Source organism: Notolepis coatsorum, assembly GCF_963971535.1.
Source record: "Notolepis coatsorum genome assembly, chromosome: 1".
In the NCBI taxonomy this organism is placed as follows: Eukaryota; Metazoa; Chordata; class Actinopteri; order Aulopiformes; family Paralepididae; genus Notolepis; species Notolepis coatsorum.
The window spans coordinates 234036855-234056602 of record NC_140165.1 but is presented as its reverse complement, the minus strand read 5'-3'; the positions used below and the strand labels follow the sequence as shown (position 1 = coordinate 234056602).

The 19748-nt window shown below is 44.1% G+C and overlaps 1 protein-coding gene across 1 annotated transcript; it reads right to left on the bottom strand.

The window, feature by feature from the left end:
* Window positions 1-549: 549 nt before the first annotated feature.
* Window positions 550-19056, bottom strand: LOC311227892 (WD repeat-containing protein 20). Its single transcript, XM_084313741.1, has 4 exons — window positions 18528-19056; window positions 15790-15972; window positions 3920-5434; window positions 550-2560 (listed from the first exon to the last, which is right to left on the bottom strand). Exons 1-4 carry the CDS (start codon window positions 18927-18929, stop codon window positions 2513-2515), a joined length of 2148 nt encoding a protein of 715 aa, XP_084169867.1. The 5' UTR covers window positions 18930-19056; the 3' UTR covers window positions 550-2512.
* Between the last annotated feature and the right edge of the window lie 692 nt (window positions 19057-19748).

Sequence of the window (19748 nt, the reverse complement as noted above, 5' to 3'; positions counted from 1 at the left end):
TAGGAATTCCACCCTGGAAGGTAGTCTCACTTTTTTGCGGTTTCACCCCGTAAAAAACGCCGTTTCCGTATAAACGAAAGGCACATCCGAAAAAATATTTTTGCGGATTCACCTGCTAGCGTTTCCGTCTAAACGGGGCCTAAGTATTCAGTGTTCACTGCATTGTTGCATCAATTTGGAGCATGCGTTTGTGTGGATTTGTGTGTTATTCTGCTATCGGACACAACTGCTGTTCATTTTAGGACAAGAACTATGGCAGCTATACAGACAAATCTGGAGAACTTTGTAGAGACAAGAATCGGTCAAATGATGAAATTTGCTAAAGTTGTTAACAGTCACATTAGGATAATCAGTTGTTTCTCTTTAGTTTTGCTTGACTTGTGCCTATTTTACCATTGATTCAAAGTTGGCGACAATGACATGTACGACACTCCCATTTCAATAACGTGGAATATAGAACATGATATTCACTTTCTTCTTACAAGTTTATCCATCTAGTTGTTCCGTCCCCCCCCCCAGTCCCCCCAAACAGATACGTTGTTACGCTGGTTCACCACTAGAGGGCCGTTAGGCAGAACTGCGGCGAGAGATTGAGGTTAAAGGCTGAAGACGTGACCACTTCTCAAAACAGCACTTCTGGAGGATGTGGTTTGGCCCAGAGCGTCTCAACATTAAGATCATACCTGTTCCATTAGAACGCAATGGAATATATGATGTTGTTGCTATGACAGCCAAAGAGAGGGTATGTACTGTATGTACCAAGAGAATGCACTCGTACCAGCTAATATTCTGCAGCTTGGCTGGATCTGGTGGTTTGTTTTATTGGTGCAAGGACATCATCTCGGCTCACACTCTCATTGGAAGTTGCTCCACTATTTATAGACATATTTGCACACAGGTAACTCTATAGCCTGGACAGGAGCGCATGGTGCTGGGCATGCCGATAGCTGAAAAATATGAACACGCTCACCATACTGGAAGTTGCCTTCGATTACCATCTCCTAAGAGTCAGCGTTAACAATCGCAAGTTAAATCAAATTCAGTAGCTTTGCTGGACTAAAATAAGAGCCAATGAACATGGAAAAGAAACGCAGACAGAACCTGTTCAGAAACACATTCTCTGTGGTCCTTTAGAACCGGACAGAATACCGCTCATGTGCCGACTATGTACTGATTTCTAACCGCCTTCCCATCCCAGTTGCACCTTGCGGTCGTTTCAAACCTGGGGGGGTTAGGAGTCGTTGTTTCTGAACAGAGCTCAGATCAAGCAAGACACAAGTACCTCTTGCCTCCTTCACGTGAGTTCAGACTGGACTGCTGTGATTTACTGTATGTGCAAAATCTTGGTGAGAGGCATCGCAGGTGCAACAGGATTGGAGCCTAAAAGCGGGAATACACTGTATATGATGCTTCACCATCGGGGTAGTGTGTTCCCGACCGTGTATCGGCAGATTTTGCTGATGGAACGATCGCAAGCGGTTTCACCTCACAGAGTGCGCAGTGGCGTGTGTGTGTGTGTGTGCACGAGTTATTAAGGTGTTTTGGTCCACGCATGACGTTCCAAGAAAATTAGGATGCCTCTGGTCTATCACTGGGCTGGTCAGCTGAAATGTACAGCTAGCAGCCGTTATATATAAGATTGCTCTCTATACTGACCCAGGGTCAGTCCCGTCATCTTACTGGACCCCTAAATGCCTCTCCTTTTCGACCGATCACGCTAAGCTAGTTTTCGGGGACGTTTTTTTGACAAACAGAGAAACTCTTATCACACAAAATAAAAACACATGGACAGCTTCAAGTTCTCTAAAACATTCAATTTTAACTGTGGTTGCTATGTACAATATAAGGATCTTCATATATTAATATTCTTCATCTTCGTGTTTCCGTCATCTCCCTCAGGTCACTATCTCCATACACTTTTTGACCTTTCTTCGTATTTAGAGTATTTCCAATATTTACAGTATAAATTACTACACAGTGATTAAAATAAATAACTTAAATTATGACGGCCGTGGCTTTTGCAGTGTCTTCGCAGGATGGGGAAGGAAGGAAGGAAGGAGGGATGGAGGGAGGAAGAGCGATAAAGTTTGGCCCGGAGTCCGTCTTCTCCTCTGTGCCTCTGGATGAAGACGTAGTCGGTGTAAGGGGACGCACAGAGACAGAGGAAGCAGGCGGTTGACGGGGGAAGCGACAGTGGAGGGTTGATGGTGGGGTTTGGCACGCAGCCAGGTGGCGATGAGAGTTGCATCATATGGGGTTTAATACTGCAACGGTAGGTAGGGTTTGGTCATTGGCCCTTATTTGACAATTGACCCATCAATCACCCCCCCCCCCCTCTTCTTTCGATCCTCCGGTCACAACCGTTCATGATTGGAGGACGGAGAAAAGAGGGCGGGTCAGAGATGGGGTCAGCTGGGTGAAGGAGGCGTGAGGAGGGGACGGGGGTGGATGGATGGAGAAATGAGGAAAGATGGGTGGGAGAGAGAGGGAGCGGGGAAGGCCTCTCCTCCAGCTATACCACCGTGCCGCTGGGAGAGTTCCCGTTCTGTGCCGTCAGGTTCTGAACAAGAGGCACAGAGAGAGAAACACACAGGAGGTTAGATGACTGTGGTAACAATACAAATATAGAATTCTGACAAGATATTTGTTTGTTTGATCCCCGGGATCAAATAGCTGTCAATCACAGAGAAGTAGACCCTATACAATATTGCTTTAAAACTTTGTGGCACTAAGGTGCGCTAGATACATTTGTAATGTAATCTTTTTTTATTTAAATTTTAATTAATTAATTAAAATAATACACTGAGCTTTTAGAAAGGCTTAATTAATTCACTTGTTATTTCAAATATGTTGGCATGTCCAAAAGTAATGTTGCGTGCACTTCCCATTTCCCCAGTGGAATGCACCTGATTGGATAAATGACATGCTGGTGCTCTAGTATCATCACTGTGCCTGTGCCTCACTGCATCACTGAGCACAGAGTGGCAGTTACCATCTTCCTGGACTTAGTTTGAAACAGCACTGTGAATATTACACCTACTGTAGACCTCAGTATATTTATACTGTATTTATTTACTGTATATTTTATTCCATTTTTATTCTATTTTACTCTACTCTTATCTTAGGCAACTTGATTTGATTGTTTTATTATTCTTATTCGTGACCTGTTCTGTCTAAATGTTTAAATGTTGAGCGATTTGCAGTGTCAAATTTCCCACGGGATAATAAAAGTATTTCTATTCTATTCTATTCTTTAGTGCGACATCTAGTGGCTGAATATGATCTATGGCACCTTTAACCAGGTTAGTCCCACTGAGATTAAAATCATGGCCAAGATCGGGTGCAGTATATGTAGTTTCAGACACAACGTAAAGCTGGCGTGAAGACAGTTGAGCTAAAAGTGTGATACAACAAAAAGGTGCAGGGAAATACAATCATAATATGTATTGATAATATATTATCAATTCAATCTACTGATATCATAGTCATCATTATTGTCCCAACTGGTACTCCTCCAAGCAGGTTAAAACATGCTAACAATGATAAATTATTTACAAATACAATGGGACCACCTAGGGCTTTTCCCCTCAGCAGGCTAGCTGTCAATATTCAATATTATAGAACATCTCACAGACGTGGAATATGCTATTTAAATAAATATAGTCTCTACCACAGATTTAAAAAATATATTTTCAGTAATAGCAAATAAAACGGGCAATAAACTTGTAAATTCTATGCATTTTACACCTGCTTCGATGTGGTAATAATATGTAAATTACATCGTTAATATTCAAAATGGCCTCATCTCAGCATATTCATATTCAAATAGAATTCATAGGGAGAATTGAAAGCACCTAGTATATTGGGGTTATTCTACTCGGGTGGGGGTGGGGGGGGCGGGACTAGGGATCGAACCTACCGCTTTCCCCGGCCGTGCCCAGGTGCAGATGAGCCCCTCCTGGCAGGCCGTGATGATGCAGTCGTCCATGAAGACCAGCACGGTGAGCCTCTCGTGGGCGATCTTCTTGCAGACCAGGGGCTCGAGCAGCGGCACCTCCTGCATGCGCGGACACAACGTGGTGCCCAGGACCTTGGCGGCGTCCAGGCGGCTGCTCCGCGGCGCCACGTTGATCTTGTCGTTGCTCTTGCTGATGTTCCCCAGGCTGTGGTAGCGCTTGTGCTCCTTCTCCACACTGCCGCTGCCCCCGGATTTGTCCGACTTGCGCTCCTGGAGCGACAGGGTGGCGAAGCGGCCAATGCTGAAGGGCGTCGTGTTCCCTCCTCCTCCTCCTCCTCCTCCTCCTCCTACCCCGCCGCCGCCACCTCCTCCTACCCCGCCGCCGCCGCCTCCTCCTCCACCACCTCCTCCCCCCCCTCCTCCACCGCCTCCCCCTCCACCCTCAGAGGTGCCCGGGCCTTTGGAGGCGTTGGCTACTGCAGGATGGGGGAGGGAGTTGGAGCGCGAGAGGGAGCGAGGGAGAGGCAGTGGGAGCGTAGGTGGGTTGGAGGAACCTGTGGTGGAGCAGGTGGAGGTAGAGGTGGCCGTGGTGGTGGTGGTGTTCGGCGGGTGATGGTGCCCCTCCACCCCTCCTCCTCCGCTGCCACCCGTGGTGCTGTTGACGCTCCCGCTGCCAGAGTCGGGCAGAGAGGGTCCGAACGTGTTAGTGAGGGCGCGGGACAGGGGCAGGCGCGGGTAGAGCACGTCGTCAGTCAGGTCCCACAGACAGAACTGGGTGTCCTGGCCCACCGAGCCGAAGCGGTACGTCACCGAGCCGCCCCCTTTGGAGCTGTGCCGCGACAGGCGCGACAAGGTGCTGCTGGTGCGTACTCGGCCAAAGTGCATGGGCGGAGGCGCCCCCTGGTGGAGGTCCTCCTCGCTGCCGCTCAGCTCCATGGGCTCCTCGTCCTCCAGGGAGGTTGTGAAGGGGTCAAAGGCCACCACGTTGACCCAGGACTTGTGGCCGTGGCCCCTGGCGACCACACGGCTCTCTGCGAACGACCAGACGGTCACCAGGTCGTCTTCCCCGCCCGTGGCCAGGTACTTCCCGTCGGGGCTCCAGGAGACGCAGAGCAGCCCGCCGAAGTAGCTCTTCATCACCCCCTGGAGCTCCATGGAGTCGAAGTGGAAGACACGCAGGCAGCCGTCCTGGCCCACGCACGCCACGTGCACGCCGTCCGGCGAGAAGGAGAACTCGTTGAGGCCCCCCTCACCCACGGCCCAGCGGAGCAGCGGGTTGCGCGGCGTCTTGGTCTTGCAGGCGTAGACGGCGAAGCCCTCGCCCTGCCGCAGCAGGGAGTACTGGGGAGCCGTGGTGCCGCACGGGTGGTCCACGTTGTAGAGGTAGAGGTGCCCGCTGGCGTGGGAGGCCAGGAACAGGTTCTCGGACTTGGGGAGCCACTTTAGACACGTCACCTTGGACTTGTCTATCAACCTCTGGACGAGAGGAGGGGGAGGAGAAGGACGGATGGAGAGAGGGATGAAAGAAAAGGGGAGCAATGGGAGGGAAGGAGAGGGCGAGAGAAAATGACAGGACAATATTAGATCTACTGGCCATTTGATGCACCGTTAACACTTTGGATGCCCAACCAGAGTTTCTCCTTTATTTTTAGCGATCTGAATTCATATTTCATCAACCGAGTCTACCGTTGGAAAATCAGCCACCCCAGGCGCTCAGATGTGAAAAAAACACCCCCTATCGTCTCCCAGATGGTAATTCACCCTTTTGGGTTGGACTCAATGAAAATGAATGAGAAAAAAAGACCCGGACTCCACATTTTACTTCTCACTCATGTAACCGGGACCCTCAGAGCAGCAGGGATTGTGTTTTACAGTATACGCGTGGGATCAATAAAAGGATCGATTTTTTCGAATGCCGATCAGGAATTGGAATAATCCATTTGGATACCATCTGATCTCAGGTAAGGAATCTATGTTACCAGTATTAGGATAATCAGACCCGTTTTCACGAAGATATAAGCTTTTTCTTTTTTTTGTGATATGGCTGTTTGACTCTAAGAGCGATCAGGAACTAGCGTGCACACGTACACATATACTATCGATAATCTAGCGTTTATTTGAAAACGATTCATAAATAGGCCGACAAATGACAACGTTCTAGAATATTACAGTACGGGGCGATTATCATGGAATCCTCTTTTTTTTTCTTGTGAAAACGAGGGGTTTTCTAAATGCTATGAAACGGAAATGAACCGATAAAAAAACAATCTGCTTCGACAATGTTGACTGGAAATAGGTCATTGATAATGCGACGGGCAGATTAGACACATAGCCATAATTTAAAACATTGATTAGGCAATATTAATGCTAACATTGGAGTGGATGTGGGCATTCAAGCACTAAATGTGCACCCCCTGCTGGGCATTCAAAGTGTTAAAAGAGAACATTACATTAAAATGTTACCTATAGCACCTTTAAAGGAACAGGCCAACCTTTTGGGAAATTAGCTTATTTTAGCCTGGAGTTAGACAAGAAGATACATACCTTTTTCATCTCCGTGCATGCATTAGGCATCGGGAGCGCCTGCACAGCTAGCCTAGTCATTCACTGGAAGTAGGTGTGCCAGGGTAGCCTAATTCCCAAGACTCAACTCACTCACTCCAAATACACTCAAAATACAACTCCAAAACTTTCCTGTAAACATGTTGTGACCTGTGTATTTACCACGTGGAGAAATCAAAATGTATAAATAGCTTTTTAGTATATCGCCATGCGTTATTATGTAAGGGATAATGTATAGCTACGAGGTCATTGTCGCAAAATAATTGACCGACACGTAGTTTAAAATACCGAGCCGCCTCGGCGAGGTGTTTTAAACGTCAGTGAAGGTCAATTATTTTGCGATGATGACCGAGTAAAGCTATACATTATCCCGCTTATTACATGGCTAACTTACTAACAATATACCTAATTCATTTGACAAATCACAGTTGTTCTGTGGCTCTGTCAGCCCAAATAAAGTGATTATTATTATCGCGGGCAGCCCGGCAGGTGTGTCTGATTGGCTGCACTGAAACAGTGTTTGTCAGTGGGCTTGATTGCGAACAGCTGCGCACAGCGGTCATTATTGTCTTACAGCGGTCATTATTGTCTGATAACTGACCTCTGACGCGCGCTATTGACCAATCACTAGGGCTGTCTTAAATGATTCGAAGCTTCGAACGTTCGATTCGATGGCACAAGCTTCGAACATAAAAAAAAAATCGAAGTTAAAAAAAAAAAAATATTAATATTAATTTTTTTTTCAAAAAATGTTTTTAATTTTTTATTTTTTTTTACTTCGATTTGTGTGTGTGTGTGTGTGTGTGTGTGTGTGTGTGTGTGTGTGTGTGTGTGTGTGTGAACTACCCATCCCAGTTAGGACAGCCGAATCCTGTCCAATTTTTCGCCGTCGACTAAAGACTCACTTCTTCAACCATTATCTGAAATGATAAAAAAAAAAAAAAATCTAACCGTGACTAACCTTACTGTCATGCACTTGTCCTAATAAACTAACCTACACTGTAACACGCAACACTTTGATGAACATTGTTACTCAGCTGATAGAGTTGTACCCTTCTTGCTGTCTTGTCGTACTTGTAAGTCGCTTTGGATAAAAGCGTCAGCTAAATGACTAAATGTAAGTGTGTGTGTGTGTGTGTGTGTGTGTGTGTGTGTGTGTGTGTGTGTGTGTGTGCGCGCGCGCCTTGTAGAATTCCACACATAAGAAAGAAAGATACTGGGATGAATAAACAAAATAGGAAATAAAATGTAGAAATGCATGCAATACATAAATAAATATGAATCTCCATATATGAAATATAACATTTAGATAAGGTGCTACGGAGATGTTTTGGTGAGTTCTTTGTTTTTTTGTGGAAGTTGCCCTTCTTAAAAATGCATGAACATTCACTGATAATTGGTCTGTAGTGGAGTCTACAAGGTCTACATTGCCGGACCATGTAGAATCCGGACCTTGTAGACTGACATAATTCTGTGCATAGTTTAGTCTACACAGGCCATATTTCAAATAATCTAAATCTTACTTCATTCATCTTAAACATTCTTGATTTGGGGGATTGGTAGTTCCCATGAAATCTGAAGTTGTTCAAACGACAACAGCGATCCACCTTGAATTAAATCACACAGCCGAGTGAAACCTTGTTTGATGCGTCAGTCACGAAAGGGGCTACTTAATTAATTAATCCAACCCACTTTATTTATAGAGCACATTTAAAAACAACAAAGTTTACGAAAGTGCTGTACAAGTCCCACAACATAAGATAAAAAAAAATAAAAAAAATAAAAAAAAAATATTAAAAAAATAAAAAAATAATTTTTTTTGAAGCTTCGAATTAAAATCGAAGCTCGGCCCCGAAGCTTCGATTGCCAAAAAAAGCTTCGAAGGTCAGCCCTACCAATCACAAGCAAGCATTTCGGCGAATGTGAAAACGCCATGTAATAATACTATATAATACTCTCATATGCTATTTTCAATTAATATCACAAACAACATAAGGAATATTAGCATAATTTTGAGTGGACTGAAGGAATGAGTCAGCGTTAATAGTTTTAAATGCAAATAATTTATTGAAACATAGAAGTGGGGTCGGGACACACACACACACTGTTTCCATATGGTTCCACTTCCACATATTTGTAATTGTAACCGATTTAATAATAATAATATTTACATTTATATATTTAATTACCGCATATATATATATATATATATATATATATATATATATATATATATAGGGCAACCAACCTTTTTACACTGCCATACACTGAGGCATCAGGGCATGTATACTTGCCCAGATGCTTGATCTACTCGCTGTACGTTAACTTTTTTTGCACATAGCACTGGTGCTACAGAGGTTGATAGTTTTGTAGCACAGGCCAAAATCTTGTAGCACAAGTATAAAACGTGTTATATTTGTAACAGTCACAAATGTGCCTATTGTATTTGTGTTATTTAGTTGCAGTGCCATGTTTGGCTGTCATTTTCATGCTGACAAGTTGACGTCACACAGCCAGACACGTTACGTGTAAGGAATTATGGGATTTGGTGTTGGATGTATGGACTCTACTAGGGGTGGGAACTGGGAATCACCAGTTTCATCACGATACGATACGATATCGATTCTTTGGACAACGATACGATATTTGCCGATATCTGCCACGATACGATGCAGGTGCCTGCAATCGATATGAGACGATATCATAAGCCCATTTAAAACAATCAGTAACATTTAGATCAACTCAAAAAAGGTAACGAAAATATAATTTGAAAAACATTTATTTAGCTCTACCAGATATTTAAATGAAAAAACAATCTATTGTTTTTAATACAAATAGACCTCCTGTTCACTGTAAAGTGCCACGTTTTGATATATTGAGCTTTAAACTTCAAGTAAAAAATTTTGGAACTCACAACACGCAACCTAAAACCCCTTCCTCTCCCAAACCGCTTCTACAATTGTTTTATGTTGCATGATGATCATGAATTCATTTATTATTATTTTTATATTTGAATATCAACATTATCTGTCCATCCTCAGTAATCCTCAGTTTACTATAATATACTCCTGACTTCATCGTATTTCCAAACGCGCACACACACAGAGAAAGGGAGAGTGCCCCCCCCCCCCCCCCCTTTCCCTTTCCTCAGTCCCCACTTTCTGCTGTTCTCTATGGCTCTGCCTCTGATCAGGATTAGCTTGTTAGCTTACGCTATTGTAACGTTAATTTCGGGCGATGTGGGCATAAAGGAATAGCGACGATGCAAAGCATGTTAGATGCATTTGACCCGTTGTGAGAAAGAAAAAAAACACCACAGAATTATTTCGGGTCGCAAAATAGGCGCACTGCTCTGTAGCCCTGCTCTGTTTAATGCCAGCAGACAGCACGGACTGGGCGGATATGACTTGCCGAGTTGCCACGGGATTTTCAAAATAAGAGTATCAATATGAACCGAACGTTGCTAGCTGCCGGAGCCATAGATATTATAGCTGGAGCTGCGCTTGGGGCGGAAATGAGACCCGCCACAGGATTTTCAAAATAAGAGTATCGATATGAACTATTTTGTTACTGGCCAGGTGGCGGGCAGACCTCTCATTGTTACTCGCCAAACCTTAAATCTGCCCGCCATTGGCGCTTGGCGGGTACTTATTTTGTTCCCTGGATGGGATGGTCGTATCCTTCAGAAAACATGGTTCTGAGGCGGCTGGGTGGCGCAGCAGACATTGCGCATGTCACCAACGCAAGAGACACCGGTATCGAATCTGGCTGTCAGCGTTGCCTCCGGCTTGGGCCGGCCATCATACTGACTCAATTGGCAGAGTCAGCGGGAAGGGAGTCGATGGGTGGTAATCTCGGCGTTGTAAACAGCTACTCCTACAGGTCGGTCAGGGCGCCTGCACAGCAAAGACAGGAAATGGTGGGGGCAGTGTGAGCCTCCCACATGTTACACCTCGCCAATGAGAGTCCTCGCTGGCAGGTGAAAAGAAGTGACTGGCTGCCTCCACATGTATCGGAGGGGACATGTGATGGGCTTCTATCCTCCCTACGACCGGCCAGTGGGGGGCACATGCAAGCAACGATCAGGACAGGACAGGAGAATTGGCACGAGAGGAAATTGGGATGGGAGAAAAATCACAGAAAAAAGGAGAAAAAGGTAAAAAAAAAAAAAAAAACATGGTTCTGTATCTAGGTAGCATTTTTTCATAATAGTAATCTAGTGCAAAATGCTCCGAGCAAACACGTGCGTTCTTGATTATTTCCATTGGTGTTGGAATCTATGTTCAGAGCAAGACTGTTCATAGCTTCAACTGTTCGGATCTTTAGTTGGAATTGAATGAAATAAAAATGCAAACCCTGGCCTCGATGGTTTCTTAGCACAACTCTTTACAACACACAGAGGCATGATTGTAAAGTTGTAATTGATCTAGAATACTATCTGATGATATCCACTTCACTCAATGAAAGCGTGCCCTGTCGCGCCTAACGTTAGTCACATTGGATTTATTGTTGACGTTAGAAAGTTGCACAGGTGACGTGAAATCACTGCGCCCAGACAGCAGTGGTTCGACAAAAAAATATATATATATATCTGCTGCTTAGAAAACGAAAATGTCTAATACATTTTTTTTAATTTCTCCACGTGGTAAATACTAGAGGTGGGCGTGAGTAAATTGATCGATTACTCGCAGCTATGAGAAAACTATCTTTCAGCCAACAACAGCCAGCTAGCCAGCTACTGCACTATGAACTGCCAGCCAGCTAGCTGGCTACTCGAATCCACAACAGCCAGCCAGCCGTACAAAATACAGTCTCAGCCAATCACATTGATTTGTACAGTTAGTTAGCTCCACTCCATTGCGAATGAAAAGGTAGCCAGCCAGCACAGCCCGTATTAGCTAGCTACAGTTGCTAGGTAGCTAACGTTAGCCAACGGAAGAACGGTAGCTAGCTAGCCAACAGCTGCAAAAACGAACGTCAATGATGTTATGAGCTATCAGTAGCTTGTAGGGGTGGAACCAGGGTTTCCGTTAGCCGGTAATTACCGGTATTTGACCGGCAAAATCTGTTGAAGTCCGACATATTTAATCTCTCCGGTCATAATGTCCGGTGAAAATTATTCCCTCTAAGCACAATTTGATTATTTGAATTGTATTAAAATAGGCTAAAATTAAATAGCCTATGCGATGAACGAAACAATCATTACATTTGTTTCATCGTTGCTTCACCAAGCAGGTCTAATAATGACAACGGTGTCAGCGGGAGCTTGCTGCTAGATTTGCGAGAAGCATGCAGCTGCAGAGCCACAGAACCCACCAGCAGTGCCGGCACAGTGCAGTACTCCAATTCAGCCATTGGCAATTCAGCTGTTGGGTGGAGGGCGCTGCTGAGCGGTCCCCAGATAGGGCCTGAAAACAGCTGAATCTGCGGCTCTGCAGCGGCATACTCTCGCAAATAAGTCATTGGGAGGTGGAGATTCATCACGCAAACCCACAATAATGTTGCCGTCTCTCTCTGCCAAATTTCTCAGTTCTTCGCTCGATATAATTAATACAAATGTCCAATATAACGGAATTCGTTAGCTCATAAAAATGTGATTATAACAGACTGCTGTTTAATGTCGGGCCAACTGCCCACAGTCACCTATTTGATTTAAAGTCAGCAGCAGCACGGAGTCTCGGGACTTATTTTATTTGGAATATAATGACTGTATACGCAAAAGTAGCCTAGTTTTAAGTTAAAATATTATAAATCTACATGCCTTGAGAATGTCATTCTTTATATAGCCTGCCTATCAATTGTTTTTAAGCTCAATACAATTTTTTCTAACGGAAACCCTGGGTGGAACGGTACACATTCGAACCGTACACCGTTCTGCACGACCTCCACGGTTCGGGGCGTGTGTGTATTGTACGGTTCAGGCCGGGGATGCGCAAAACAAAACTTAATTTGGCACGGAGACGGGAGAGGTGCTAGTCAGCAGCAGCAGGTGCTAGTCAGTTTGTGGAAATGGCAAGCACAATATAAATCAATCTTCATTACGACTTTAAAAACATAGCCATTAACATTACATAGGCCTACACACATCTTGCCATAACGTTAGCACGGTTTGTACAACACAACGCACGTTTAACTATGGTAGTAGCCCGCCAGCTCTAATACAGTCAATGAAATGTTACCGTAGCTACTAGCTAGCAGAGGAGAAAATGAGTCTGAGAGGCGGGGTGTTGAAAGACAATGATAGGCGTTTATTCAACATCCAAGAAGGCTAACATACAACTGTGTTTACTAACTCCAACCGGGACTATTGCCGCTTTTCCACTGCATGTTATCAACTCGATTCAACTCCGGTAACGTTATAGTCGAGAAGGTAGTGGTACCACACGCTAAATTGTCTGTGCGGACCCCCCAACCCATAGACGGTTCCAACTCACCGAATTACGTTAATCCACCAGTTTCACAATAATTACAGTGTTGCACTCAATATTTACATAATGTTAGTCTAAATGTAGACAGACAATGTACGTATTTAAAAAATAGAATGAACAGAGCAGTGTTGTTTTGAAACAGTACAGTGTGCACGGGGTGGGGACCTTGGTTGTCGATGCTGGGGATGATGGGTGCTCAGGTAGACTCACCTTATAGTACATATATATATATATATATATATATATATATATATATATATATATATATATATATATATATATATATATATATTTTTTTTTTCCCTTTCCTTTATATATTTAATTTATATTATAACTATTTTATTTTCATTATCCTGATTTAATTGATTATCTTGTCATTATCGTTGTTATTATTATTATTATTATTATTATTGATGTTATTGTCCTGTGATGTCTTGTTTATTATTATTGTTACTGTATTGTGTTGTCTTGTTTCATGTAAAAAAATATATATATATTTGATAAAAAAAAATATAAACAGTACAGTGTGTTAGTTTGATTTATGCTGCATTTTATATTGATGGCCTTCTAATTTGTTTGTTTATTTTAAATAACAGTGACACTTTTCCTTTTGATAAGAAATCCAGCCATATTCCTTTCATTGTATTTCAAATACTGCACTTTAATTTCAAGCGGAAAACTAATCTTGTACCCATCAAAGTACCCAGTCTGGGCGGTCAGGTGGCGTAGCGGAGATTGCGCTCGTCACCAATGCAAGAGGCTGCGGTCTCGACTCCCGGAGTGAGCATTGCCTTGGCTTGGGCTGATCGTCATACTAACTCGTTTGGCTGAGTTAGGGGGAGGGAAGTCATGGGTGGGAATCTGGCGTTGTGGACAGCTACAGGTCAGGTCTGGGCGCTTGCTCAGCGGAGGCAGGACTTGATGAAGGCAGCGTGACCTCCCACACGTTACGCTTCACCAATGAGAGTCCTCGCTGCCAGGTGAAAAAAGAGTCACTGGCTGTCGCTGCGCGTGTCGGAGGAAGCGTGCGGATGACTTCAGGGTTCCCTTGTACCGACCGGTAGGAGAACATGCGCACAACAACCAGGCAGGGGAGGGGGGGAATTGGCACAACGACTAAATTGGGCCAGCTAGATAACATTAGACAACGCCTCGTGTATTAAACTAAAGTGAATCGTTTACTGGGCCATTTTGTTTAATGCTTCAGTGATGTTGAAAGAGGAGCTGCACGCTTGCTATCTTCGGAGCGAATGAGAGGATGTTGACAAGACGGGTCTGTGAGGGGGAGCGGCAATGAGGGCACTGCGAGCAGTGTGTGTGAGCGTGTGTGTGCGTCAACAACTTGCTGTAGGAGGAGAGAAGACAGCGAGTAATCGATCACTACTCGAGTACATCATGCGATCAATCGATCTTGATTTATTTTTTTAAATGCCCATCCCTAGTAAATACCAAGGTCACAACATGTTTACAGGAAAGTTTTGGAGTTGTATTTTTAGTGTATTTGGAGTGAGTGAGTTGAGTCTTGGCAACTAGGCTACCATGGCACACCTTCCAGTGAATGACGCTAAGCTAGGCTAACGGCGTCCGACGTCTAATGCATGCACAGAGACGAAAAAGTTATGCATCTTCTTGTCTAACTCCAGGGTAGATGGAAAATAAGCTAATTTCCCAAAAAGTTGGCCTGTTCCTTTAAGTGAAATGTAACCGCACATAGGGTGACGCAGCACTGCAAGTGTTGTGATTGGCCCACTGGCCTTGAGCTGTGCATTTCCGCATTTACCTTGCTTGTGAGGAGGAGGGATTAGCAAAAAGGTTGCATGGAACTATAAATGCTGGAACCCCCACAACCAGCACAGATAAAGAGCCTACAAGGACGTCTTAATCCAGTCTTTAGTGTTGTGTTCCTTCCTAGACTGGTCGAATAGTTTCTTATGATGTATCACATTCACACTCCCAGTGATTTGGACTGACTTTACAACTGCAAATACATGCAGCGACAGTGACTCAGGAGGTAGAGCGCTCTTCTGGTAAATCGGAAGGTTCCTTCCCGGCAGCATGTCGAAGTGTCCTTGAGGAAGACACTTAAGCCCCTGCCTAACTGCTCCCGATGAGCAGGCTCCGCCGTTGGTGTGTGAATGTGAGTGAATGGGTGAAAGTGAGGCACAAGTCACTTAAAGATGGCGCTCACCGTGGCTGGCATTTTTGCATCGTCCTCCCGACAACAACTTTGTTTATTATCATCTTATCTTATCTTATTATGGTTTTAGTTTGTATATTCAATTATTTAAAAAAAATTGCATTAAACATTTTCTTAAGATCTTTATTTTAGTTTAAGTCTATATTTTGTGATTTTGTGTGAAGGGTCAGACTTTCATTGTATGGTGTACAGTGTTTAACTGTTCATATGACAAATAAATATCTTGAATCTTGAGTTGTAAAGCGCTTTGGATAAAAGCACTATATAAATGCAGTCCACATGGGCTGTTGAAAGTTTTTGGAAACAGAGTTATAGGGGCGACAGTGGCTCAGGAGGTAGAGCAGTCGTCTGGCAATCCGGAGGTTCCCGGTTCGATACCTGCTTCTCCCGGGCAGCGTGTCGATGTGTCCTTGAGCAAGACACCCCTAATTGCTCCCGATGGGCAGGTTGGCACCTTGCATGGTTGCCTCCGCCGCCGGTGTGTGAATGTGTGAGTGAATGGGTAAAATGTGAGTAACTGTAAAGCACTTTGGATAAAAGCGCTATATAAAAAAGCAGCCATTTACCATATGGTTCTTCAGCTCGAGGGTTCATCTGAGCTTTGATAGAACCCCCCCCCCCCCCACACACACACACACACACACCTCCTCATTGAAGAGTTTGCTGGTCTCTTTCTTGATGGGGTCCAGGTACTGGACCTGCCCAGCTGAGAAGCCCACGATGAGAGCTACGCTGTCGGCCGTGGCAGAGTACTGGTTGAAGTCGTGACACGTGGGCTGGGTGCCCTTATAGATCCTCTTGTCTATGGGCTTACTGAGGTCCACTGCCTGGAGAGAGAGGAGGGAGGAGGGAGTGAGCGTACGGGCAAAACAGTTACACGGTGCCTGGTGCAGTGGTTTTCAAACAATGGGACGGGAACCACAGGCGGGACACAGCGTTTGTTCCGCTGGGTCACACAGAAAGAAGACAATCAATAAAGAAACTATCAAATGTTGAATAGCATCTAAGTCAAATATGATCTATGAACAAACTAGATGGATAATGATACAATTATTCCCACTAACAATTTAGTAGCACAAGTACAGTACAACAAAAATAAGTTTGGCATCCAACCAGAGTTCAAATGGAACAGTAAAGTGCAATAGTAATATACAATGTACAGGAAATGAAACTGGGTATAAAATATATACATTTGTACTACAGAGTATAGTGCTAATCATTTACATTTAGTCAATTAGCTGACGCTTTTATCCAAAGCGACTTACAAGTTCTGTACGACAAGTCATCAGGAAGGGCACAACTCTATCAGCTGAGTAACAATGTTCATCAAAGTGTTGAGTGCTACGGTGTAGGTTAGTTTATTATGACAAGTGCATGACAGTAAGGTTAGTTAGGGTTAGATTTTTTTTTCTTTTTTTCAGATAATGGTTGAAGAAGTGCGTCTTTAGTCGACGGCGAAAGATTGGACGGGTTTCGGCTGTCCTAACTGGGGTGGGTAGTTCATTCCACCATTGTGGGGCAAGGACTGAGAAAAGGCGGAGTTGTAGCATTAATATATACAGTGATACAGGTATAAAGACGAGATGAACATTGTTACTCAGCTGATAGAGTTGTGCCCTTCCTGATGACTTGTCGTACAGAACTTGTAAGTCGCTTTGGATAAAAGTGTCAGCTAAATGAGTAAATTAAAATGTAAATGTAAGACACTATGGTAGTAAGTCATACTGGCCAGCAGCGTAAGTAAATAGTAAGTAGGTAAGGGATATGTACAGATATAGCCTAGTATCTCTACAGATATGTAAAAAAAAAAAAAAAGGATTATATGCAATGCAGGTACAGACAGATGTGAATAGATTAGATATATACGACAATAATAAATAAATATATATACTTTACATACAACATTATTGTACATGCCATCATAGCACATAATGCTATCATACATATCATACATATTAGGCTGAATTGGCCATGTTTCTGCTCATTTCCTTCACAAGAGGATTTATGAACAAATAAACATCTCCTAATGTGTTCTGCTATGGATAATTTTGGCAGCCCCTGATCTGGCGTAGGGAAGAACCTTGTGGTTTGGAATCACTATATTATGTAGTGAGCACATTCAGGTATATGAAAATGGTTTGTTAAAGCTAAAACTAGGCAAATTTTATATTGTTGTCAACTCAATGTTTTCTGAGTAATCAGATCATTGAGGATGATTCACAGTGTGGGCTAACTAACACTAGGCCTAAATGTACAACTGAGTTTGGGATGAGTACTACAATGAAGTACTTTCCCCAATGCTGTGGTCTTGTAGCAGTTTGTCTATATGAGAATAGTTGATAAGTGGATTAGAGAGTTTCTTATCATTTCTATTTGCTGCACATTAAATTATAGCTGGCTCTTAGGATAGCAGTAAACATAAAAATAACTGATAGAACACAGCAACGTCTTACACCTGAAACAGAAGTGCATCTCAACAGTGATACCACAAATTCCCCCAATGTTTCAGTCTTGCAACACTGTTGGATTCCAGCAGTAGTCCGCATCCGTTTGGGTGATGATGTGCGACACTACAGCTGAAATGCTAGCAGCTACATTGCTAAGGCTATTATGTAAGCAGCAAATTATTTCCATGAATCAACATTCGGTTAACTACTAGGATACTCTCTGTTTGTAATGATGATGGAGAAATAGGTAATGGTGTGGTGGAAAAATAAAACTAGTATAAAATGGTTATGAAATGTACTTAATAATTAAGATACATTAATAGTCTGGTTGAAATAATATGTGCATATGGTCTACGTGTTTATGTAGGTCTGATGACATGTTTAGCTGTAGATGTGGAAGTTCAGACCCACGCATGAATGACAGAAGGTCAGGATGGTGAGAAGGTGATTTAAGTAGAATTACTATGTACACAATCAAATAGAGATGGGGTGGTGGTGGTACAGGGGCCTTTTAACCAATAAGTGTAGAGGGTGGTAGTGTTTGTTGACAGATACATGTAACACATGTAATGATTCAGTGTCTTATCAGTTATTCCTTGATGCAAGAAACAACTCCGTTTTTTTTGTGTGTGCATGTAATCAATAAAGTGATTGATTGATTGATTGAAAACTTTATTAACAGATTGCAGAATGGGTACAATACAGTACAGCTCAATACACACAATTGTTAAGGGGATGCAGACCAGAGAAAGACTTTAGTCTTGTTTACATCAGGGTCCCCCATTTTCAATTCACAAGTACAGTGTTCATTCCTGAAAACCTTTCGTCCGAAATGTTATCATTTCCCACTACACTGGCATAACAACATTAGCAAGCGGCCTGCCAGAGCACCAAACCTGTCATCCAGGGGTCGGGAGGCAGGGAGGGAGACTCACCTTCTTGATGTTCGTGTAGGTGTAGAAATACAGCTCTCTGCCGATGTTGAAACACACTCGCTCGGACTCCTCGCTCGGGTCTTCCGGCTGCAGCTTGACCATGGACACCCGCACGGGAGGGAGGAAGCCCGCCGGAGAGGAGTTGGCTGCGGCATTGGAGGAGGAGGAGGCAGCCCCGCCGGGCCCCTGCTGCAGCAGACCGACCCCTCCGCCGGGTATCGAACCCGGTCCTCCAGCCCCCCCGGGGCCCAGCAGCGCGGCTCCTCCGGCGGACGGACCCCGCGGCAGCCCGCCCCGCTGTTGCGAGTCCGAGAGGGTGAGCAGCTTGTAGAAGCCCTCTCTGGTTCGGAACTGGGATTTAATCTCATTGATATCCTTCAGAGCGCCGCCATCTCCGGCCATTTTTAGTACAAACAAGCCACACAGGAAACCGAAATTATGACCTGGAAATAATAAGGTTGTAATAATTTTTTTTTAAATAAAATGAAAGTGGGAGCGACGACGACGACGACGACGAGCGGCAGCCAAACTCCAGAGTGACAGAGTCTGCTGCACCGTTAGCTCGCGTGACTTCTTCCAGCGCATTTTACAGCACTGGTCCTCAGACTGGTGCTACATCCGTCAATATTAACCAGTGCGACCATCATCACGCGCGATGCATCTATTCGAAACACAAACGGTTCGTGCTTCCGCGTTCGCGTTTTCCGCTCTGATTGGCCACTGACCTTACGCTAGTTTTGCCCCCCCCCCCCCCGAGAGAGATGCTTCCAGCTGCAGCTCCGGAGACCAGCGCTTACAAGCCCCGCACATACAAGCACCGCACATAGCAACCCCTCGCTTCCATTGGCTGATTTTGGTGACGTGATTTGGGTCCCACCCAATGGCTGAAGTTCTGCAGACGCCTCTCTGATTGGTTGGGCTCCATTTCTGCAGCCCCCTCTTTGATTGGTTGAGCGAAGCCCCTCTCTGATTGGTTTAGCTCGCCATGCGGTAAAATGCGGATGTTAATGTTATCATCTCAAGAAGATACAAATAAATATACTACCAGATTCGCGTTTATAACGTTATTTCGCGTGACTTCGCGGTTTATTCATAACGTTATGCACATTTCACAACACAGCCAGCTGTCAGAAACTGTACATTGTAACGTTATATGTTTATTCACGTAACGTTATTTCACGTGACGCGTTCAACTTGTTTACACTCCCCACTTACTGAAAC

Coding starts and splice junctions, on each gene's coding strand:
- LOC311227892 (XM_084313741.1), bottom strand. CDS start 18,929: ATGGCCGGAGATGGCGGCGCTCTGAAGGATATCAATGAGATTAAATCC. Junction 15,973..18,527: donor CCTACACGAACATCAAGAAG/GTGAGTCTCCCT, acceptor CTCTCTCTCCAG/GCAGTGGACCTCAGTAAGCC. Junction 5,435..15,789: donor GCAAACTCTTCAATGAGGAG/GTGTGTGTGTGT, acceptor CCTCTCGTCCAG/AGGTTGATAGACAAGTCCAA.